This window comes from Ciconia boyciana, chromosome 6 (assembly GCF_034638445.1).
Source record: "Ciconia boyciana chromosome 6, ASM3463844v1, whole genome shotgun sequence".
In the NCBI taxonomy this organism is placed as follows: domain Eukaryota; kingdom Metazoa; phylum Chordata; class Aves; order Ciconiiformes; family Ciconiidae; genus Ciconia; species Ciconia boyciana.
Window position 1 is genome coordinate 11,476,365 of NC_132939.1, and position 24,848 is coordinate 11,501,212.

The 24,848-nt window shown below is 48.3% G+C and overlaps 1 protein-coding gene across 18 annotated transcripts in view; it reads right to left on the bottom strand.

Annotated features, from left to right (window-relative positions):
• MICAL2 (microtubule associated monooxygenase, calponin and LIM domain containing 2) overlaps positions 1-24,848 on the bottom strand; it is a 135,651-nt gene that overhangs the window by 21,076 nt on the left and 89,727 nt on the right. For 17 of the 18 annotated variants that reach the window (XM_072864933.1, XM_072864925.1, XM_072864930.1 and 14 more), the window contains 5 exons: positions 15,931-16,123; positions 12,308-12,480; positions 10,824-10,898; positions 6,420-6,517; positions 2,843-4,205 (listed from right to left, as the gene is read on the bottom strand). In XM_072864933.1, the coding sequence (XP_072721034.1) occupies positions 2,843-4,205; positions 6,420-6,517; positions 10,824-10,898; positions 12,308-12,480; positions 15,931-16,123 (1,902 nt within the window). Of the gene's footprint in view, positions 1-2,842; positions 4,206-6,419; positions 6,518-10,823; positions 10,899-11,324; positions 11,401-12,307; positions 12,481-15,930; positions 16,124-24,848 lie in introns of those variants that run through there. The other variant, XM_072864932.1, reaches the window with a different exon arrangement.

The window sequence follows — 24,848 nt, forward strand, 5'->3', positions numbered from 1 at the left end:
GATAGGATTTTATTTTTTGTTAAAACCTATCTCTCACTGAAAACAGTGCATGAACCCCCATTACTTCAGTAAGAATTGTCTAGGTCCCACACAGGTAGTCTGTGCAGCCAGATCTCTGCACAGCCCAAAATTTCCAAGTGGCTCTGAGGAAGAGCTCTTATGAAACAGAAAGAAAGTGTTAGCCAGAAAGCCTTTAGACCAGGTCTGGATATCAGAAGCTGGAATGACCCCTGTGGAAGGTGTAACTGCAGGCATAAGTTTGAGTGACAGGCAATCTGCTGCTGAGTAATTAAGATCTCTGCTTCCTCATGCTGAGCTTCAGCTGGTGGCTGAACACTTGGCAGGAGATGACAGAAGGACAGAATATAGTTTTAGTTTGGATGGACACCTGGGTCTGAAATGCAGAAGTCATCAGCATAGGAAAGACATCTGTACTTCATCTGCAGATGAAGTAACTAAGATAAGGTGTAGGGAAAGATGAGCAACATAACATAGAAGTAGATGTGTAGGGTGAGACTGCAGGTCCTTCCAGCCTGTCTCCAGCAGTGGATGTCTAAAGGAACACTATAGGCACCGGGCAGTCATATGTGATTCCTCCCCTTAACACTTGCACAGCCTCCAAGCATTTTTCAGTTCAGGAGCTTTCTAAATCAGAAGTGGTTTCTAAGCATTTGGTTAATCCTTAGTGGATTTCTCTTCAATGAGCTTGCCCAGTCTCATCTCAAGCCCGTGGACTTTTGTCACCCAGCTCATTCTTTGGCTCCACAAGCCAAAGAAAACACCAGCATAATGTAAGACCAACCATTCTTGCACAGAACAAGTCTGTCTGGCCTCGAAAAGGATAGAAAAGCCCTACTGCAAACAGCCAAGAGGAGTATGACTAAGAGCCTCATTAAATTGGTTTTTACAAGGTGCTGGGAGTATTTTTTTTTCTTTAAAGAAAAGACATTTTCTGAGGTTCATGGTAAATTTCAAGAGTGAAAAATAATGACATGTAATGTGAGCTAAAGCTCGTCACCAGTTCATGACTGAAGTTTGCTGAGCCTGGGCCTCAGACAAGTGCCAATATGAGACAGAAATGCCATTTTAGAGAGCCAAGCAGGACATGGCTCTTTACCAGTTTGATTTACTCAAATATGAATGTCTGAAAAAGTTCAGGGAGCTGCAATGTTGAAAAATTGAAGATGACAGATTACTGGGCAAATGGCTAGATCAAAGCTGCATTTTTTTTCTTCTGAACAGATTTTGCAATGCCTATATTAAATAATTATAATAATTTAATAATTCCTCTTTTGGCTTGCAGGCAGAGGAATGCAACACACATTAAACCAGCATGTTTTTCCAAAATATTTAAAATATAAATAAAGTATAGCATTATTCAAACCTAACAAGAACTTTTCCCGTTTTAGTAAGAACACAACATACCAATTATTGTAATACATTTAGTTAAGATCAGCTTAGCTTAGTTGACAGGTGATGACCAAGAATAGACTCAGAAAAAGCTTCCCATTTAAGACCACAGCGTGACAAGCGTGAACACTAGCAACTCCGTGGCTTCAGTGCAGTCCTCAGTATCCTCTGGCTCAATGGGGATGCCTGGTTTTGTGAGTTGTTAGATAAAGGATGCTCCAAGAATCCAATCCAAAAATTCAGGAATGAGTGCAGGAGTTATTCTATCGATTTTAATGAGCTTCAGATCAAGTCTCTTTTATACTGTATATCTTCCTCACAGTATGCAGTAGTTCTGAAGCAGAAAGGACGCAAAAAGGATCTGGCAGCTCACTGGGAACATTTCAGTGACTTCACATTTTACATACAGATTGTTATTTTAATGCTGCGGTACAGCAGCAATTTTGGGGTTACAGTTTGGGTTGCAATTTAATAAAGTAAGAAACAAACAGGTACGTCAACACAATTCAATAGGTTATTTAGTTAAATAACTGTGACTTTCTGCAGTGGGCTAGTGGAAAGATGGATCGCGGAGAAAGAGAGCTGGGTGCAGCTCTCATACCTCATATTTCATACCTGAAACTGTGCTGCACTTAATGTTTTCTGAGCCTGTGCTCAGATTACTCGGATTGCTCTTTGTCTGACATCAATATTTCTTAGACTCCTCTGCAATTTTAATACTAACCTTGTTCTTGCAAGCAAACATGAAAATTGATGCCTTTTAATCACTTGAATAGACTCACAAATAGGTCAGAGAAGGTCAATAAGGTGCTATCTCCTCTCAAATAAAAGAACAAGGTGATATTAATGACAAAGCAAAGCTCCCAAAAGTATGTCTACAGTTTGGTCACTACAACAGCAGACAGAGCTGAAGAGATACCTGCTGAGAAAGCACATAAACAAAGCAAAGCTTCTTGCTACTGCAACCATATTGCTTCAGTCTCTGAGCTCCTCATGGCAAGGGTAGCAAATGTAGTCTACACTGCACTGGAGTTTTTGGTGCTTGTCCTTCTGCTTGCCCGCTGTGCTGCCCCTTCCTCAACACACTCGGTGTTGCAGCAGCAGCTGCTCTGCACAGCATCCCACTCTGCCTCACCGCTCCTTCCACCTCAGTGAGTACATTTTCCTAACCCAAACACCTTTGAACAGCAGCGAGCAACAGATCGAACTTGGGTCCAGCGTGCTGCGCTCTGCTTGCAAATCCGCTCTGCTCCTTTAAACCAGAAGCAACTCCTAAACCTTAACCAAAAAATGTATTCATTAAATCTTCCCATGTAGAAAGTAACTATAAATTAAACATAGCATACAACAGATATGTGTTTGCATGATCACACACAGGTCTTAAATGTTAAGTGTTATTACCAGAAATAAATAATTCCACTCATACCCTCACCTGTGGAAGGATAAAGTAGCCTGTCTTCTGGAGAATGGTCCTTCCTGAAAGGCAGAGATGGCACGAAGGAATTCCCTTCTCTGTCACGAACTTTACTTCTCAGTCTATCAAAGAGTGACCCAAGACTACCCTTCTGTGCAGGGTCATCCAGATTGTCCTTGGAGGTGTTCTTGGGCTCTGGAGATGAAAGAAGAAGGTACTTTTCATTACAGATAAGTACGTCATCCATGGGAGCCCCTGGAGGAGTCTCTTTAAAGGTAAACTTTTCTAGGAGTCCTGGGACATCCTCCATCCTAGTGCAATATGATTTCTGAGGTATACTGGTCATCTTGGAAGGCCTAGCGTGAGGACTGTAGACTGGGAAGGATACCTCCTCACTGTAATCCCTTGGAGATCTCTCTTCAGAGCCGACAGAAAAATGAGATGGATTTGAGAGAGGGCTCCCATTTCCTAAATATTCTCCTGCCCACTCCCCTACTTTAAGCTCCTGTGGCTGAGTGTTGTTTGCTCTATTATTGTTACTGTTCCTTTGGCTTAGGGAATAGCTGGGAGTACTGGGGAAGCTGAAGAAAACTTGTTCTGAAGAGGCTTTGGCTTTGTTGTCTGAGTCCTGCTTTAGTCCTTCTGGAGATGAGGTTAGAGGCTCCAAAATGGACCTTTTGATCGCATTGGCTATGAGCCTCAGTGGTGATTTTGGCCGGCCAGCTGCATGCTCCCTGGCAACTGCATCTGGACCCCTCAAAGCATCTTTTGTGTCAACTGGCAAAGCTGGAGGAGCATTGTCTGCAAATAAGAGAGGCACAGGACAACCAGACAGTTTGAACGCATCTTTTCTCCAGTCAGCATCCTTCTCCTCTGAAGCCCGCAGCGCTCCTTTGTTTCGATACCCTGGACTGGTTCCACCTAAGTCCGTCCTGTTTGAATCATATGACAAAGGTCGCTGTGGAGCACAAAGTACCAGCCTCTTTTTTGCCTCCTTTAATTCTTGCTCAAGCTTTTCTTCTGGGTGCCTTGTATTTTTGCCATCTTTTTCTTTCAAATCCAGAGATGACAGCACTTCTGTCTTCTTGTTAAAATCTTCTAGTTCAGAGGTATATTTCAGGTTTTTTTCCTTCCAGCCCTGGGCTGTGTATGTCCCAATGTCACCATCTATATCTTCAGGCTCAGAAAAATCAGCAGCCAGTGCCCCATTCCCAGGAGGGGTCAGTGGAGAACCTCTAGTGCTGCTCTGAAAAGGACAATGGGGCACGTAGAGGTGGATGTCTTCAGGCATCTCTCTGGCTTTTTCTTTTCTTTGAAATACTGGGCTGTAGGGTTTGAAATGTCCTCTTGTAACTTCTGGTGGTTTCTTGTAAGAAGCCAACTGTGCAGTGCATGAAAAAAGACTATTTTAGTGGTTAAAAATATTGTTTAATGTATCTTTTATTTCATATAATATTTTAATCAATTTCAATCTTAACATAATACTAATAAACATAATATTTACTTTATATACACATACACACACACATATACGTAGATTATAATATAATAAGAAGAAAATTTTTTCTCTCTAAAGGGCTAATATTTCTCTAGGAGAGGAGATCCAATACTGCTGGAAATTTTAATAGTCTAAAAATAATGTTATTCATGCTAAGAATCTGTCATATCTTTATAAATTACCTTTAATATTTTCCTTAGAAAGAAACAGTCCTATCTATAGGAAAATAGACAAAAGCAGATCTGCTCTGTTCTCCCGTGTGCCTTCCAGTTGCATCACCTTAGAGTTTCCAACAAGGGCCCACAATCCATCCTCTCCAACTGCTTTTGTAATATTGCATGCTTACATAGCACAGGTAGGAATGAATGAACTGACCCAGAAGAGGTTGTGAAATGCGAAACAGTAGTTTTAAAAAAGACAATTATTTCTCTCTTATGATTATTTTTCCTTTGGTGAAGATATAGATTCATTACTCTAGCCACCAAACTCTTCTGCTGGAGATAGTAGCAAGCATAAATGTCTATATTATCTAGCCAGCAGACCAAAACTAGAGGGGTTTTTTCCTTCTTAAAAGGGAGGCATTTTATCCTCAATGCTATGTGATAACGGATGGTGAGAAGACTAAATTCCTGTTTCCACTTACGTGCCAGATTCCCAAATTCACATGGGTGAAGCCATAAATCTGTCCCAGAAGCATCAGAAGAAAGGTAATAATGATTACTCCCTGTTTCACAGTTGTATTTGATGACTAAAATTAATATTGGCCAGGATCTCAAATAAAAAAACATGAGAAACACCAATAAACAAATAAACACCCTCTTAATCCTCCCTCTTTAGAGTAAGAGAAAGGCCGCTATGTGCTGCTTATGGAGTGGGAGCTGAAGCATGGAGTCACCTCTCCTTGAGCAGAGCACGGCCGGGCAGCATTGTGCAGCTCTGCTCCTCTGGGACGTTCCCTTCCTGGCCCTATTGTCCTGGACCGGATTTCAACTATCACCGTGGATGTGGAAGACTTGATTTTTCTTTTTCTAACACAGACCCAAGGTCAAGCAATTTTAATCATGTTTAACCCAAGGGTGAGGACAATGGGCTAGGATGCGGAGGACGTGGGCTGGTCCCCACTCCACCCAGCTCCGAGTCTGGGGAACATGCTGCCCTTTGCTTGGGACGGTCGGTCACAACTCCTGCTGCAGCACTGTACTTACGGCAGGCCCACCCTTCCTCAGTCTTAAAAAAAAAAAAAAAAGAAAAAAAAAAAGGCATACAAGACAATGTAAATCCTAGGTCCTGAAGGAAGCTGAAGATGCTCCTGTGCTGTGGAGTCAAGTGTGGAGCCAAGGGCCTGCTGCAAATTAAGGAAAGAAGTCTTCTGCCCACTGGATGCAAGGAGTAAACATTATACACGGGCTCGCCTATGTTTAAGGGCTGTAACGGCCTGAAATCCCTCAGTCTCCTATGCCAGGTTTCCTACGGCCAGCACTATCCGAGCCCTTACCTCGGCTCCCAGATTTGCTCTCCAAGGCTGGTGCTGGCATTTGCCTTTCGCCCAGTGATGCACAGTAATCAAGTGGCATTTAAGCCACTCGGATGTGACACCCTCTCACCCCACCGCTGCTGGTACCTGGCCGTGCCCAACATGCCACATGTTTCCATCCAGCCCTACAACCACGCAGGCAGACCAACAGCCAGCTCGGGAGCACCGGGGGACAGAGATTTGGGGGGTTTCCTCTTCTTTGGGCAGAAACTGTGGCACAGAGGAAATGTGGCAGCTAAACCTGAGGCTGTGAGGGAAAGGCAGGGTGGTGGTGCCTACATGTTGGCTGTTGCAACAGGTTAGGGCCTAACTCTCAGTGTGATTGAGGTCCGAGTCCCACAGAAAGCAAATGCCACTTAGCTGCATGATTTGGGAATGGTATATCAATCAGAGCATCCAAGTCTCTTCCCTATGTCTAGCACAGGCATACCTCCAACTTTTGCTGGTTACTGTGAGAACCAAAACTATTTGAAAGAGCAGAGGATGCTCAGACAGCCTGCCGAGAGCAGACATGCCCCAACAGTTATTACACTGGTTTTGCTCCGCACAACTCTCCTTTGTACCTGTGTTTGGGAGTGACCCTCTCCAGGACCACTTTGACAGTTGGCTGAGCTGTCCTTCCAGTGTAGCCCAGGTTTCTTGCTGGACAGTAGAGGGAAACCTGCCAAAGACACAAATTTTACCATCATATTTGTATTGCTTTTGTCTTAAATAAAGTTTGCAATTAAAGAACGAGAGGAGAAAGTTTAAAAGTCATCTGGATACAGTTGTACCTGAGGAGCTGACCTACAGTAATGAAGTTTACGGCCTCACTCACATGTGTGTGCACACTGTGCCAAACACATGTTGACATTTTCAGCAGTGGACCTGAACTGCTTCCACTTTTTAGCTGGACACGGTGAAGCAGCTTTTGAGTTGCAGGAAACTTTCTGGAAAACCAGCCCTCTTTAGAGGGCTTTCAGGCGTTAAAAGCAGAGGCAGTCAAAACAACCAGCAGCTTTTGAAGCTTTGGGTAGTTCTGGGAAATGAAGAAAAATGGATGACTTCTGAGAGGGCTGTCCATCAGCATGGGAAAGAAATGGGAAATGTAACCACCTGCAGGCAGTAAGGACAGAAACAATCCTGCAGCCTCCCAAGCCAGGCCAACGGGCAGCGCGCTGGGGGGTCTCCTAGGGTCAGGCAAGGTAACTAATTGCTAAAGGTCTGGAACCTGAACTGGCACAGACAGACTTAGACCTGCTGGAAACAAAAGTAGGGAGGTAACTTGCACCTGAAGGGAGTCAGGAGGCTCTCTAATATTTGTGCCTGTGGGAATTTTACATAATAAATAATCTTTGGATAGAAGAAAAGTATCCCAGAGCCAAGATATTACCATGTCAAGCTTTAACATGACAAGTATATTTATTGCTGAATTATTAACTCCCAAACCCAATTATTAGTTTATAAGCAAACTTTGGTTCTCTTATGTAGGAATTAAGAGCTGCATAAGGACAAAAGCAACACACCAGAGAGAGAAGACAGTTCCTGCATGTGGACTTCAGAAAAAGCAAGCCAAGGAGAGAGGCCAGCTTTCCTTTCCTCTCAGTGTCTCACCTGTGCGTTCCCAATCTCGATGCAATTTCTTACATTCAGTCAAGAGCAGAAGGAAACGATGCGCTGGAGTTCATTAAGGAACTCCCATAGGGACCAGGAACGAGGAGCTGAACTGAGACAAACCCAGCTTTTGTCACCTGCTTAAAGGGATACCATAACTCTGGTCTGCTGCTGGTCTTGCTTTCTGTATCTTTTTGCAATGAGTTTTCAGGGGAGAGGAAAAGAAAGAAACAGAAAAACCACCCTTCATACAATTTCAGACACATTGAGAAAGTCCAATGATGGTCTTCTAAGAAAGCAGCATCAAAGTTGAGCTACTCCATCTTCATTTTCACAGCCTATCCCCACCCTACCCCGATTCTCTGTCCTCAGTACGAACGCTACTCCTTTCCCACCCACGCACACCAACCTTTTTATTCTGTATAGTGAATTGACCATGGGAAAAGATGAGAATCCAGAATGAGGGTGAAAACCCACTGTTACCCATATAACTGAGCCAGGGGGGTTTAGCCTGATCCACTAAAGCCCTTCACCTCCTGACATGGGCAAACATCCTGGCTCAGCACACCAAGGGGAAATGCAACTGCTGCAGCAGCGACAGCCATAACACCAATGAGGGCTTAAAACCCACATCCCAGGGGTCTGCAGGGTATGGCACATGCCCGTGGGGAGAACTACTTCCCACTACAGCTCTCGTGGACGTGCATTAGCTTACAAGGACAGGGCCTGCACACGTGAGAACATCACTTCGCGCAAAGCCGCCGCTTGCTGTCTTTCACAGAGATAACGGGTGTATTCCCACGAAGACACTGAACCCATATTTGCAGCTTCACATTCAAAACAGGATTTTTAAAAAAAGTTCCCTGGGGCACCATCACGATCTGCTTGGCCCAAGAGCTACTCGAATTGACCAAGATAAATGAAGAGCGTGGTGTTCCCTGTGGCCGTGTGACGGGGATTAAAGATTTTGAAAGGTAATATCCTGCTCTGAGCCTTTCAGCCAATATAACCATGGCACTGATTTCCTTTCCTTGGCCGCGTACCTCGTGCTGTTTATGAAACATATGTATTTTGGGAAATAAGTCCGAAAAGGAGACAGATTTTTCTTTCATGTGACTGAAGATCATACGAATTCTTGTAACCAAATATTAAGTGGATTAAATATAGAAACTAAGATTTACAGTGTTCCTCCAGAGAGCAAAAAATGCCTTTATTCTGTTCCCAGTATAGGCCGAACGTGCTTTACACCTCGTTTTAACAGCGTACGGGAGGTTCGGGCAGGGTCAGGCAGCGCGGCGCGTCCCTCTCAAAGGCTTTGAGCTCCCTCTAGAGCCCGCCGGAGGCGCACGGAAGAGGATAAGGAAATGATGAGGAAACGATGGGAAAATCGGCCAGCGACTGAGTAACGCGCTTGCTGAGAACAAGCTGCAAGTGAGTGCAATTAAGAGTGACCCCCGGGCTTCTCTTCTTTCCTCTCTCACAGTCTTTCTTTTTTCCCCCTCCAACCTGGAATAAGCATCATCTTTGATCTTTTAAAAACTGAGATCAATTAAGGCAAGATTTTAAATCCAAGCCTTTGGTGAAGCCAACACCTGATTATAAGCCAATCCTTAAATGCTGTACAGTGCTCAGAGACAGCCCTGAGGCTGACACAGATGCCATGAGACTTTGAGGGCACCCTGCTCTGCCTCCCCGTCCCGGGCAGGAGACAGCCTTCCCCTGGGTGGGACACCCCAAGCGGCTGCTCCAGAGAGGCCCTGCAGGCACGGCGAGTCCCCTGCGCCTCGGAGGTGCAGTGAATCCCAGGGAACGCAGCCCCATTGCAGCCCATCTGCCTGGCCGTCTGCCACAGCTGCCACTCTGGGGACAGCCCATGGGGATGGTTTGCTGAAGTCGAATTTGGTGGGAGCATCCTCTCAGGACTGCGAAATAGCCCCGTGCATCCTCTACTGAGATTTACTGAGTTATCCCAGATGCGTGGCACCGGGGGCCTTCCAAGGGACTGCAGGGTCGGTAGTGGCAGCGCTCAGGTGTACCTGCAGGCATCTGACTTGGAGGCGAGCCCGGCGCCAGGAATGAGAGATGCAGCTTGTCTCCTCTTTTGAGATATAAAAATTCTTCCTACAGTGGGTATTTGCAAATAATCTTGAAGCTTGTTTGTGCATTCAAACCAAGCAAACCAAGACGCCTCTGCTTGAATGTTGGTTCTATAACAGACACAGGAATCCTGCTTGTTTTGGGAGCAAAGCCCTTAACTTCTCTGAAGGCAACTGGGACTCTGAGTGGCAGCAGAAATCCCCTCCGTTGCAGAGGGCAGCTGAGGGCAGGGTTAAAGAGCGGCTGTCACCACCATTCCCCAAAACCCGCTGTCTCCATGCCCAGAAACTGTGGCACTCAGTCACATGCACAAATCCCTTCTCCCCGCTGCTGTACATTCACGTTCTATACTTAAGGCTGTCAACACCTCAGCCTAACGGATACGACTGCATTTCTAACCAAGTTTTCAGAGGGTTTGGGATGCTGATAAGCTCACCCAGCTCCCATACCAGCATGATCAATCCTGGCAGGTACGTGTGAGTCCTCAGTGGGGACTGGGCAGGCACCGTGTGCGCTTGCAGAGCGGCTGTGCCGAGGCTGCCGGGTGACCCCGTTATGAGCAGCAGAGGCATGACCAGGGATGGCTGCCTTGATTCCTTAGATGCAGCCTCAGCTGCAAGGAGCGACCACACTGTGTTTCGGAAGTGAATTGAGAACGGACCAGATCACTATTGAAATCAGTGCATTCCTGTGCAATTCCCATGGGCAGAGAGGGGTCAGCCTGGACCAAGTGAAACTGCCAGAGGACAAGAACTAGTAATGCTCATCTTCACCAGCTCACCTCTTGGGATGGCTATTAGTACTCTTTCCCTTTCCGTAACCCAGAAACACCACCTGTTTTTTCCAACAAAAAGGAAGTGATAGAGCACCTGTAGGCACATGTAAATAGACACCTCCAGGAGCATTTCTAATGAGCGATACTCAAAATGTTAGACCCACCATTGCACCTCATCAAAAGCAATCGGCACAGGCAGGGCTAGAGACAGGGGTGCATTTTTCTTGGCTGGAGAATTAGAGCAGACACCACTTGCTGGTGGGTGTAATAACGTAGGGAACAGTCACGCTAAAAGGGAATTTGATCATTTCAGGACAAGAAAATGGAAAAGAAACATTTGTTGCATTTTAGATCTCTGTTTTCTCATCTAGTGACTCAAAAATACAAAAGTTTTAAAGGAAAGAAGGAGAAACAGACATTTAGGAGACAGGAAAACAAAAGACAGTACAAATAGAAGAAACAATCGCTTCTCAGAAACAATCGCTGCTCAGGCTTTACTCACTCGTTTGGAGTTTTCTTCTCCAATTCTGATACTTATTTAGTGCCGTGGAGTGCAAACTGTTGGCTCTCTGCAGTGCTGAACAGAAACGGAGAAGACAGATGGTCAGCTACTGTAGCAAACGCCAGAGAGCGAAAACGGAGGGGGGACGACGACACACACTAAACCAAGCAGTGGGGGGGTCGTTTTCTAACCAGTCCCCCCGGTGCCGGTCCCGGTGCCGGTGCCAGTGCCAGTGCCGGTGCCGGTCCCTCTCCCCGCGGCGGCGGCCGGGAGGGGGCAGCGCGCACCCGCCGCCGGCCCCGGCCCCGGCCCGGTCAGGGCTGCGGGTGGCGAGCGGGATGGCAGGGATGGCGAGCTCGAGGGAAGAGAGCTCAGGCAATTCTCCTCGCTTACCCCCGAAGCAACGCTGGCTCTTTGCTCAGCGAAGCCGGCACGAGCAGAAGGGCAGACAGACAGACGGACACACACGTGGGGGGACAGACCGAAGGGGTGTAAACTTACTAAGGATGCTATAAAGCAGCTGGGTGAGGATACGGAGCTGAGAGACAGGCTGCTCGTGAAGATGTAGATAACGTGGCTGGCATGGTGGGGAGGAAGGTGACGGCGGGGAGGAAGGTGACATGAGCAGCCAGGGGTGGGGAGAGCATGAAATTGAGGAGGAAAAAGGATAAAATCCTTCATGACTTTTTCCATGACTGGAAAAAGGATAAAAACCTTAATGACAAAATCCTTCATTCCTTCCTTCATGTCACACACTGGTGGGCACCTTTTGGGGTTTGCTGCTGTCCTTTTTTTGCCCTAAACAAGGGCTTCGTTATTCAAGAGTCAATTTAAATTGCTGTATGAAATCTCCTCTTTTCTGTTTGGATTAAAAATGCATATATGGATGTGGGGGTGGAGAGACAGGAAGAAACGAATGCTCATGGCCTTTCATTTTCTGCAAAACCATTTCTTTGTCTGTTTTTAGCACATCTTTCAGTTTTGACCTTCTCCAGCTCCAGAAAGGAGTTTCCATGTGGAGGCAGACTGTTCCTAAACCTCTCCCCGCTTCCCTGCTAGCTATATCCTTTCCTCCTTGTGCTTTCGCTGGATACAAAAATTTTAAGCAGCTACTGATAGAAATACAAATTGAACTAAGCAGAGCTCTCCAGTGCCTCCCAACGTCACCCTTGCTTAGGCAACACTGCAAATATTGCATTGGCTACTAATAATGTCCAGACTTTTCACTGGTGGGAAAACATTCGTCCCACTCCTGCAAGCAAAGCACGAGGCACAACTACTCCAGGTTACCCTGCATCATGGAAATGCTGTTTCAGCTACAGCACCCAAAAGGCAGAAATCCCCCCTAAAAAAAGACACCATTAATGGGTACAACCTGGCCACATCGCAGGTAACAGCCTCTGCTTTGAAACCTCTCCCCCCAGCCCTGACTTCAGCCCTCAGGAGAGGCTGCTGGAGCATCTCCAGGTCGGGACGCTGCTTACCATCAGCAACTTTGGATATTTTGGGGCTTTCCTCCAGTGCCACAGGGCTCCTGGTGAGCGATGCCCACCTCCGGACAGGGCTAGGGCAGGCGGGGGGCTCCAGCAGCAAAGTCCGTCCTTCACTCACTTCAGAGTTTGACGAGTCGCCGTTAAAATCAGACTCCAGGTCAGAGCTACAGGGAAAAAAGGGCAAGATGGAAAGGAAGTGGGACATGTCAGAAGACGCACGGCATGGAGGTATTCGTTCCCCGTCAGTGCAACAAGCACCAGCGTCAGCCCCGACAGCCATGCGGGCAGCAGGGAAATAGATGTTTTTCAGCCAGAGCTGATGTCCTTATTTTGCTTTTTTCAATGTGGTTATTACAGGACTGTAATTTGAAGTAGGTGCTACACAGCTGAGATATCCCTATTCCCATCAGACTTCTGCTGCCCGGATTCACACCCACAACTGCTACGTTCAGCACCTGGAATCAAACTGGCATCAAGAGAGACTTGGGGTGAAACACCACAGTGGCCGGTTAGCAGGGACGAGCCCTTCTGCCCGCAAGGCTGTACCAAGATGAAGAAAGGGAAACAGCAGCATTTGCAATGCCATATTCCACCTAGAAGCAAGACACGAGCATCAAAACTCTACACTTTTACACCTTTTTCCCACAGATTTTTGGAAATAAGAGGCATGCTGTAGGGAACTCGCAGGAGGCCAAATCCAGGGCAGCCTGCTCTTCTGCCCGCTTCTATCTTGGCAGAAGATAAAGCCAAGGAGGGTGAGGAAATGCTGAGGGGTGGGAGGTTTTCTTAGCCTTCAGCAGTTTGGGAGAACCCATGCTGGAAATCACGCAGCATCAGCCACTTTGACCCCAAGGTGACAGATGATGCCGCACTGGCATCCACGGCTCAGATGAGACCTCTGTAAAACTCAGGTATTTTGTTATTGCAAAACTTGGGTATTTTTGTTGTTGCACCAGCATCATTTCTTATTGTGTCGGGCACCTCACGGAGCCATGGGGAGGGTTTTGGAGCACAGAAAGCTGCTGCACTTGGTCCTGACCCCACTTCTGGGTGCTGCGATACAAGACAAGGAGGGAGCCCAGAGGAGAGGGGCGAGGACAGGCGCTGGCCCAGCAAACGGGTCTGAGGCAAGAAGCTGGAAGAAATTGTATCAGTCTAGAGAAGAGAAGACTGAGTGAAGCTACATGAAGAGCCTTCAAACATGCAAAAGGCGTTTATAGGAAATAAGGAAATGAACTCTTCGGGAGCCATGGGGACCGCCCATTGAACAGCGAGCACAATGAGGCACCTGAGCAGATCACAGAGGCAGATTTTGGCATCGCCTTATTTAAATGTAATTAAAAGTGTGCCACACAAACACACGTGAATGGCACACACGTCGTGACCTTGCCTCTGGGCAGGAGAATGACCATTTGAGGTGATTATTAGTCCTTTTTTCAATAATCATAGGATTTCTTTCATCTCTAAAGGCCAGACTGTAGGGAATAGGCACTTTCAGGCCTTCTGATGTGACCACATTCCCACTGCCATAAATAAGCATGCCACCATCCTACTCAGCCTATTTTTAATGCAAACAATACTGCTAACCTAATTCATAGATTTATTGTTATGATTAATAGCTCTACCTTAAAAAAGAGGAGCTTACGCCATGAGTAGTCCTGTTGGCGTGGCAGGAGAAAGCTGTTTGGTGTTTATATAGCACTGCCTTTTAGAAAGTAAAGATTTATTGTAACAGCCCAAGCCAGGAGGCAAGAGGAAGAAGAGCTAAATGAAAGGCTGCAGACAGTATAACGCCAGGGTCAATGCAATACGGGTAGCACCCGCCAGTCCTGCACCCCTGCTTTGCCCAGTTCAAACCAGCAGGGCTGGGAGGCTGGGGCCAGCGAGGATGGGAGCACAGCTCCAGGTGCATTGCTCTCTCCATAGGCTAAATCAGAGCGGCCTTAAATTTCACCACTAACACATGCTTTTTAGGTGTCTTTCAAGCTGTGTCAAGTGTACAGATATATATATATATATATAAAAATACAAATATATGAAGTCTTTGATAGCTGAGATGCTGTGTGGATGGGGAGATACCACGCTGAGATTGGGCAGAGTGCCACGCAAAAGAAGAAGAAAAAGACCTGCCATTAACATTGATTGATATATTTCTGTTTTAAAGAGCAAAATGTTTATTTTCCTTGGCTGGCAAAGATGTAAGTGCTATAGTACGAAGCTTCTCCTCTGATCTCTGCTTGATAGGTGGTCATTATTCACAAATACCTAAACTGCCTGAACTGCAAAGCCGTGTCACCGAGCTGGTCGTTTTCCCTGTCCCACCGAGTGCCCCACAGCCAGCTCAGCAGTGCCATTTGTCACTTGCTATTTCTCTCATCCCCCCTTTTTAGGCAGGGGCTGGCCTGCCAGAGCCATGTGAGGCGAAGGGCACCCGAGCTGCCGCAGCAGCGGGAGGCTGACCTCAGCGCCGCTGGCACCAGCCACGCCGGTGACAGATGCGGCGTCACCCCTCGCGCCGTGTCCCGCTGGCGGGGAACCAGGGGCCTCGCCATCCAGCCGCAGGGGCTGCTGCAGGGACAGGAGCTGATCCCTCAGATCAGAGGGATTAGCCAGCTCTCCTCGCTGCCCAGGCGCCGCGGGGGCACCACGAGCCAGAGGGTATTAGCGAGGGATACAAGCACACGCTCCGCAGGGGGGTCTGTCAAACAGGTAGGAAACCCTTGCCCGAGCTCTGCGTCCCCCTTGGGAGAGGAACCCCGGAGAGGTTCATCCTTCCCCAGAAGAGCACCCAGACCCATGCGGCAGAGCACAAATGCCATTTAAAACCACCGCACGGAACAGCAGAAAGCTGCATTTCTAAAAGCGTTGCTCTCCACAAGCTACACACAGCACCACGAATGGGTGTTTAAAGGATGTCCAGAATGTGAATGAGCTTTCTTACAAAGCAATAGCTCTGTGTTTGCAACAGTTAGCTTTAGGTTTGCCTTTTTTTATTTTTCCCCTCCTCCTCTTCCTTTTTAGTTCTCAGTAAGGAAAACTGAGGAGATACCAATCTAATCTTTAGACGGAATGAACTCCCACAGAATCCTGTCCAGAAAGCCAATATATTCTAATTTGTACGCAGAAATCAGGCTTCCTCTGAAGCTCCCCAAGGACCATCAAATTTCAGATGTCTTAGCGGTGGGCAGGCCCTCAGATGTCCCGGGAGAGGCCCAGGGTGCGGAGCTGCAGGATGATGCCCAAGGTGGGAGGCAGCCACATCACAGGATGCACCTTTTGCCACAACACACCCACTGCCCTAATCCCTGAACCCACATTTTTTGGTACACAAAGAGCTGAACCCAGGCTGATCAGGGCGATGTTTTTCTCTCTGATTCAGGCCCCTGTGTGGGATGTGAATGTTTGAAGATTTCCTGCAAAGTGAGTCATGTGTCTGGGGGATTTATGGCTGCGGTAAAGAACAACTGTTATTCTGAGCAGTTTATCTTTTTCTCCCTCCCCCCTGTTGTACGTACATTCAGTCCTATATTTTGTTATATTTTTGCTTTAGTGTTCCAGAGAAAACCAAGCTGCTCTTACGGGTTTTTTATAGGCTTATTTGTATTTTAAGGTACCTGCTTGCATCGCTGGTGACCATGACTCGGATAGCGAGAAGGTTGTGCTCGGTCATCTCCTCCTCGGGGATGACCCTCACGGTGGCCCACTCAGGGGAAGGGGGTGAGAACCAGCTCTCCAAGTCACGGCGCTCGGGGATGCTCTTCGCCTTCTTCGGGGAAGTGGGTTCGTCGGCCACAGGCAGGCAGCGGTCTGGGAAAGCACAAAGGTGATAGCAGGGCGTTAGGGGAGGAGGGAGTCTACGGGGGGAGCCTCACCCCCACGTTCGGGTGGTCCTTGGCCATTGCTGGTGGTTTCCGCATGGGGCCCCATGCTGTTCCCACAGGCACAGGCGAGGTGCATGCACCGACAGGCTGGCACAGCAAGAACATCCCTTCAACCCGGTACAGCCCTGCCAGGGTTTGTCAGCTCGGATGCAGAGAGGAGGAAACTTCAGGGGCAGCCTCAGCTTTTGCAGCTGCAGGTGCTTGCTCTGCGCAGTGGGACGGCTGTCAGGCTGGGTGCCTGGTGACAGCAGCAAGACATCTGCCAGCCACACAAGTAGGCATTTATGGTCTCTTTTCAGGCTCCTGATGTACGTGTGCATGTGGCAGGAGGCAGATGGACCGACCTTGCTAGGGTGGCTAAAACTTCAGCCTTTTATTGCAAGTTTAGGTCAATTCAGGACAGCTGGAGCGAGCAAAATAAACACAGGCTCTTCAGGTTATTTTTGAGTGTGTACAGGGAACACAGACACTGATTTGGGAAAAGAAACAGCATCACAGCAGTTAAACAGCACCATCCCTGAACTTCGCGTTCAGGCAGGAGGAATAAAGAATAAAGCCAAGTTTCCCTCGCTCACCCCAGGCGATGCAGACAGAGCCAAAGACAGGAGATCATCTCTCCCTGTGAAACCCTTAATTTCTGAGCAACCTCATCTATCCACAACCTCCTGCATAAGCAGATACAAAAATGTATCTGCTACCCAAGTTCCCTTGGGGTTCGGTGCAGAAGGGACAAATGACAAGCTCTGGGAGAGTGGCTTTCCTTGGTTCACCTTCAATGTGTGGTGCTTTCACATTTAATTCAACACTATTGCTTCTAACTTACACCCGTATAAGTGGAAAAAAATCAGACCTGGGACATGGCTTATTTTCTCATCTATTAGAGCAAAGTATCTAGGAAACACCAATTAAACTCCTCTTTAACTTGCAGCTCCTCCATTTATTGCAGGAGTGCACTCACCCCCATCCTCTACCTCGCAAGGGTTTTTAACCTGAACGCCAAGTGCTTGCATGGGTTGAACACGGAAAACAAACCCGCCGGGAGCAAGAGTGCTACAAGGAAATCCCAGACGCATCAGGAGGATCGCATGCACCGCAGAGCCCGAGCGCTGGCCCACGGGACCCTCCGGAGCAGCAATTCCCCGCCCGCAGTCCCTGCGTCTGCCCCGGGCCATCACACATGGCTGTTCACTTGCACCCGAGAGGCAGCGGCCACCGGGCACTGCTGCTCCTGGGAGCAGACACAGCAGGTACTGCAGGTGCAGGACCTGCACCACGCCGAGCTCTAACCCCATCTCAGACCGTTTGGTCCATCCATCACTGTCCCCTCCCCGTTACCATTTCTGTGGGGCTGTGAAACAAGGTCCTCAAAACAAACTGTGACGACAGAGCTACACCTTTATTGCGCACGATTCAGGCAGCTCTCAGCCTCCCCCAGAAAAAGAAAACTGGTGTTCTGAGCTTCTGCACCTCTCCCAGTTGTTGTTTGTGCTCACTTCGTCTCTATGTTTGAAAATAAGCACCACCGAGGAAAGCCCAGCTGCTGGTGGCAGGGATGACTGCTCTACAGGTACAACTCTTGTGCTGGCCAGCTGAAGCTCCCCTACGTGCGCTCACAGACTGAGTAACATGGCTTTGCAGTCATTTTTTTAGTAGTTTTACTGATTACAATTTTCCCAAGCGGCACAGAGCGTTGCACTTTTCAAAAGGCTGTGGTGAGCTGTTTTTTCACCCTTCATAGAAGTCAATGTATTTTCTTGGCTTGAAAACTCCTCAAGACTTCACTGCTCACAAGAGTTTTGTTTTATTTTGTTTTTGTTTTGTTTTTTAAATTATTCTACTTTTATGTACAAGAAGCCAAGGAGGACAGCGGAGTGGCTCACTGCTTCTCCAGAGCAAGATGCTCCCATGTGAAAACATGTGCTCAGGCTCTACGTCCAGCTCACTAGCACCACAGCAGCCACGTGTTTCTTGACCACAGAGATTTCATTTCCTTTGGGAGATGAAGGAAATTCATCCCTCTCCGATTTCTATGTCTGACTTCTACTTTGGCCCAGCCAGGCCACCCACCCCACAGCCGCTCGCAGGCAGTGCACAGCAAGCCTGGCGGCGTTCGGGTGGCAGCGTGGGAGTCCATGGGTCAGCGGGGCATAGCTGCCTGCATCAGGGCACAGCTGCCCTTCCTCGCACGGGGACACGAAACCCTCCTGGGAATGACGCCCTCTCCCTTAGAGCTGGGCTGGACCATGAAGTGCCATTCCTACCCTCCAGAAGCAAAGTAGAAAGCAGTACTGTCAGCCAATTTGTAAAACCTAAGTCCTTCAACTCGACTTTCTCCTTAAAAGATGCTGCATTTCATATGAAAATCAGAGCAAGCAAAACCAAACAAAAGTTTGCCAGCTCTGCCTATAAACTTTGTGCCCATGCTGGCAATAAGCACTGCCCAAGGTCACTGCAAGCAGCTGTTAATGAAAGTCAGTTTTGCCATTTGCTTGCACGCTCAGTACATATTCCCTTCCCATCCCGTGCATTAATGCTTTCCCCGCCACGCTAACAGGAAAGAGGAGAAAACATGTTTATGACTAACAGACACACAGCTGGAGAGCATTGAAACCCACAGACAGCCTACCTAAAACGGTTCCCAGTGCGGTTCCTGAATGGGAACAGATTTCCAGTCAACAAGTCCCTCTGCAATAGCCTGTTACACATCCAGTTTTCAATCATTACAGACATAATAGGCAGAGCTGGTGAAGGACCTCAGGATGTCATCCAGGCCACCGGATGATGGTGACAGATGGCACCGTCACCTCTCTCTGAAGAGTTTCATTTCTGTGCTTGCTTTTTTCCTTTTCTTTTTTTCTTTTTTTTTCTTCTTTTTTTTTTTTTTGGTATCATGGCATCTCCCCTTCTTGAATTCTGCACCTAAAAGCTGACCCTCTCAGGGATCTCTTAGACAGCCGAGTCCTTTCTGAGCAAGATAAGTTTGCATTCACAGCAATACTAATCAGGTTTAAGATCAGCATCCTGCATTAGCATCCACCTGGAGCTAGTGAAAGATGTCCCTGCCCATGGCAGGGGAGTTGGACTAGATCTTTAGAGGTCCCTTCCAAGCCAAACCACTCTAGGATTAGAAAGCAAACCCACTCCTTACTAACATACTTAATCAATATTTGTATTGTGACATATAAAGTTGAATAAACTACGTTGCACTCAACTCCATAAAAGCAGAAACTGGACCGCCTTGGTGTTTCAGTGCGTGGGATACCCACGTTTGCTCATTAACTCAAACACTGGCTTACACATTCTGCAGGACATTCAAAAAGATTAAAGTTAGTACCGCCATTTCTCATCACAGGGCTGCACCTTGGGTAACAGACTCAAAGAAAGATGTCCCAGATACCCAAGTGTCAGGGGTTTTTGTAGGCTCTGGTGATGTTACACAATTTGACTGGTCTCTCCTAAAAAGCAGCCCTTCCTGCAGCGCTGGACCGAACCCCCAGCCCCGCCGGCAGGTGCTGCATGGTGAAATGCAGCCCGGCGGAGCACTTCAGGCTCCCGCAAGAGAGAGATTTCAGTCCCCAGGAACACGAGGGGTACGGACCAAGTACAGAGAGCAGGGACAAGCTGCTGCTGGATTCGTGTAAACACCGCAGAGGAAGAGCGCGGCCAATTCAAACAAAAGCCTGGAGGCTCCGCAGGCCTGGAGTCCGCCTGGCAATTATTATCAGCCTCTCCGCAGCAATGCAAACAAATCCAATCGGCCAGCAGCTGAGACTCCACCACTGGCCATCGCTGCCGTTCGTTTTAAAGGAATATCAAAAATGAGATATATTCTCTGACATAAAGAAGGAATTTAAAAAGAAAGCTGGGACTTCTTTAAAGGTCTTATTTTGCACAAAAAGATAAGACAGGCTGTCTGAACAAATTTCTCCTGAATCAGCCCAAAGGCCGAGTACTTGCACAAAGGTGAGGCACACATTATTCTCCTGAACAGCTGCTAGGCTAAAGAAGCAGCAGCCCTTGTACCTCTCCATTCCAGCTGCGAGCCTCGCAGCTCTCCCTGCATCCTGGACAGCGTCAGGTCCTCAGTGAGACGTCAGCACAGCAATGCTGAGTGGGAGGACACTCATTTTTTGGAAATCTGACTCCAGGGTGGAAACCAGGCTCTAAACCTCAGTGCCCTGATTCTCATCACACTGCAGGTTGAGAGTTAAGCACCTCAGACTGGCACCTCTAGTGACCATTGCAATTAACTGGTCACGCACCGAGCTGGCCGATAAACTGGCCCTCGTGGAGGAGGCGGACGGAGCCTCGCTGGAGGCCGAGCTGTGCTCAGGCAGGGGATAAGCCCAAGTTGTTCGGCACTTCTGGGCACATGCTGCAGCCCCCCCTGCCATCCCTGTTCTCTGGGGAAACTCAAGCTCTTGCAGAAGGATTGAGGTGAACATTCAGCTCCTAAATCCAAGGTGGCAATTCCCACTAAGCTCCGAGATATCTAATTTTGCTACTGCTTGAGTCCTTTCATAAGTCTGTGCCTGGCTGTACTTACCACATTATCCCACTTCTTCACCAGAAGACACAAAAATGGCCTTATTGCTATTCCCAAAGGGGAAGGGGCATGCGGGTGGGCCAAGCCACTCGTCTGGGATTACCCAGGCAGCCTGTGACGCTGCAGGCACCTCTGCGGCCAGACGGCACTCTCGCTCCGCATCAGGTTTCCTCCCCAGGACAGGAGATTTTCTACTAGAAGCTAAGAGACTGAGTCAGAGGAATTTAAATTTATAAGACAAACACATAAAACATAAAAGCTAAAGAAGCATCCGGTCTGTGGGACGGAAAAGGGCACATCCCCGTTTCCTGCCAATGCAAACTGGTGCCGTGCCACTGACCTCCATGGGGCAGCACCAGGCGTTATCAGAGGAGAACCCAGTCCTCAGGAAACAGTCACTCAAAATAGCATTTGCGTAAGATCTTACTTCATTTCCATCATGCTCACTTCAGATTTCCTACTATCTATGTCTCAGCATGCTAAAGACCTCCAGCAGTGAGTACGCCTGCTCCATAGCACAGTTTGGGCTGGAGTCCCTACTAATCCTTTGCCAAAACGTTCAAATAATTTACTCGGGGGGGCATGGACAAGCCGTGCATGGGAAGGCGTTAACCTTAGGTCACAGTCAAGCGACCAGATCTGTTATGTGAGTATGACTGCAGGGACAGGCCACACACACAAGTATCTCGCAGCGCGCTGCTGTCCAGTTAAAGTAGAAACATCCTAACAACAACTGACTTGCATTTTTTTAGGTGCTGAAGTTTCCTAAGCTAGTCAGTATGAGTAAGCCAGGGAGCTAATGTGCTAATTCCCAAATCCTCCACGTCCTTCGGTGCTTTCCTGCACGTCTGAAGGGAAGCGAGCAGGCAGGGCAGCCCTCCCGGCTCTGCTCAGACGTGAGCAGCAGGTCCTCCGCAGCCTGCGCAACCGGGCATTTGTGCTGTCTGCTTTATGGACTACACTTACACAACTGTAACTTGCTGTCTGAAGGTCTGGTGGGATTAAGAGAATTTAGGTTTTCCATGCCTTAAGTTGTTGTTAACCTCCTCCTTACTCCGCTGTCATCCACATATTATGATCCTTCCTCATCCATCACACTGCCCTAGTGCTTTGTTTTAGCCACACCATTGCCTTTTGCATTAATCTCCCAATTCTCCTCTCTCCTCTCCCCTGCCAAGCACACTGTGCCTTGCCAAATTTATCCCCTACCTCCTGGTTGCCTTTCCCCAGCTGCCCTTCGCAGGGTGATGTCCCAGCAGGCTCCCGAGTGCTTCCTTCCCTCCCCTTCCAGCTCCAAACCCCGACAGCCCTCACGCAGTTACAGGCTGGCTCTGCTATCGAGCTGGGCAGTTTCTGGGGCTGGGGACATCTTGCTGGCTCAACAGCAGGTGGACCTCACCCAAGGCAAGGGCTTGGAGGGGCTCTGCTCATCAACGCAGCGAGAACGGCTCTGCGGTACCACAAAACCAGCCTCACACTTTCTGCTCCTAAACCACGCGACAAAACCACAGGTCCCGTGACAAAAATGGAGAGCGGAGCCAGGCTGGGTAGAAGTACGCCGGCCCGTGGCTGCACTTCACTGCCGAGCACAGCGTGGGCAGGAGGAGGTGAGGCTGCTCTCACCCTCGCCATCCCGAGGGCACTGAACACACGGATGAAGGGCACGCCGCACCATGGCGTGGTGTGGGCGACCGGCCTTTGGAGAATGCCCTGCCTGCCCAGCCAAAGCCTGGAGCGAGTTCATTCACTTCAGTACCAGACTGCAGCCCAGCGGGACAAAAGCGTTGGATTTTTTTCCCCCCACTTCAAGAAAAATTCGAGTTTCTGCTCAGGTAGTTTGGGTTCAGTTCCTCAGTAATATACTTTCCTGAACAAAATAAACAAGTTACTTGAGAGGAACTTTCCAAAAAGGATCCAGAAACCCAAATCCTACTGAATTCAGGAAAACCTCTATTTTAACCTCTCTATCCTCTGCTGCCCATGGTCACAACAGCAATACTAATGCTTCCTCCTTTCCTTGCTTTGCCACGGTTGCTGACACAAAGGGCAACTCGGGGCTTTAGGAAGTTGTCCCTTATGCAGAGTTACAGCTAGAAAAACCAATGCATAGATCTAAAGCCCTTTAATATAGTAAAAAATTTGCAATGCATCTTATAATGCAGAGCAATGCTCAAAATACTGGTGCATTCACGTTAGCAGTCACAGCTCTGTTCAGAGAATAGCCCCAGGGCAGGGACGGCAGATCTCAGTGGCCTGGTGTCCCGGGGCAGCACCATTTCCACACACAGGCTCTATCGCCCGCCTCTTCACTGCCACCTCTTCAGTCTGAGCTCTCCTGATCAGGGTCCTTGATTGACTTGCATTGAAAGCAAATAACATGGCTTTAGGTTTTTTGGGGGTTGGGTGTTTTTTTTATGCAAGCAGTGGAGCTTAGCTGCCTTCAGTTATTTAAACAGCAGCAAGACAGTAAGTGATTTCAACAGAACAATCCTGTATTCATCTGTCCCTCCCACTCAAATACGATGAAAAATTTGGATAAACAATTTCTCCTTTGTCTGTATTTCAAAGCCCACCTCATCCTTCTCACACTGGGAGAGAAACAACTGTTTTCCTTACAGGGCAAGGATTTAGCTAAACCGTGTGGTCCCTGAGAAGTATCCCTAAAGCTTCATCTGCATGGCTCGCATCTGCGTCAGCGCTCATCTGGAGGTCAGGGCTGTTCAAAACTCGTTCCAACATATGGGCTTGGCCAAACAGTCCCTGCAGACCCCACAGACAGATGCAAACCTCTTTCCAGTAAAACACACTTCTATTCTCCATTAAGCGTTGTGCCAAGTTTTCCCAATTCACCAAGAGTGCCAGCTCACCCTTGCATTTGAGAGACAGCAATTTTTGCACCAAGTCTCGAATGAGTCAGAGATGCAGCCAGTGAGGGACAAAGACATTACAAGATCTCTGCAGCACTGGGAGGGTTTACAAAACCTGGAGGTGGGCCTTATTGCAGCTGCACAGATATGGTCAAGGAGTACAAATCCTCAGTTTTTCCCCACAGCACCAATAATCCCAACACCACGGTCATTTACTCACGAAAGGTGAATCGGTGAGACTGTTTGGACGGTAAGACCATCTTCAGCCAGTTCATGGCTTCTGGGTGAACTTGCAGGAATTCACCCATCAGACCCAGCAGAGACTGCAGCTGAGCGGCTGGACCACTCAGGGAAGTTTGTACTGAGAAGCAGAGAAGGCAACAAAGCAACCCAAGCCTTCGGGACGGCATGGCAAGGCCCTGTGCTGGACTGCCAGCCTGCACCCAGAGCCCTAGCCCTTCAAAATCCTTCACCCGCTGTAGGGCAGGACAGGCTATATGAAGATGCTCCCATCTCAGCACGGCCGCCGAGCAGTAGCCGGCCAGGGCTGGTACCTTGGCAGGGGCCTGTTTCAAGCTGATTATCAAATCTGAGAAACAAACTAGTTTGTTTATGGCTCAGCAAAGTAGCAGCCTCTAATTAGGAATATAATTATGGGGTTTGGAGGTCCCTGTATGTACAAGTCCAGCAGCAGCCCTCCTGCAGGAGTTCCGAGGAGACCTTTCCCTTCACCTCTCTGGAGACACTCTCCCTGGCTGAGCCCCGCAGAAAGCACACAGGCTCGAGGCAGCTGCCTGTTAGAAAAAAGCCTGCAAATTCAGCGTGGTGGTTTTGCTCACTGAAAAATCATCGTAACTGTGATTCTCTCAATGACAGGCTTGTAAAATTCACATGCTTACAGAATAACATCCAGTGATGATCCACCATAACCTAAAAAGCATTTTTGCCCCCCCTTTTTTTTTTAGATTATTTTTTGTACCAGCATCCTCAGTTGTCTGGATGCATTTCAGCATCTAACAACGCCTTCAAGCAGCACCGCTCTCCTGGGCACAGAGCCTTTGCAGCGGGAATGGCCAAGGAGGGAGCATGGCGGTGAGACCGTGCGCAGTGCCGAGACCCAGCCCTGCAGCGGGGACAGCCCCCCAAGTCATCCTGAAGCCCAGAAACAAGGATGGAGAAATCTCTCAGCATGCAGGATCAGGGACTTGGGGATCTCACGTGCTTTTGTGAATACCTTG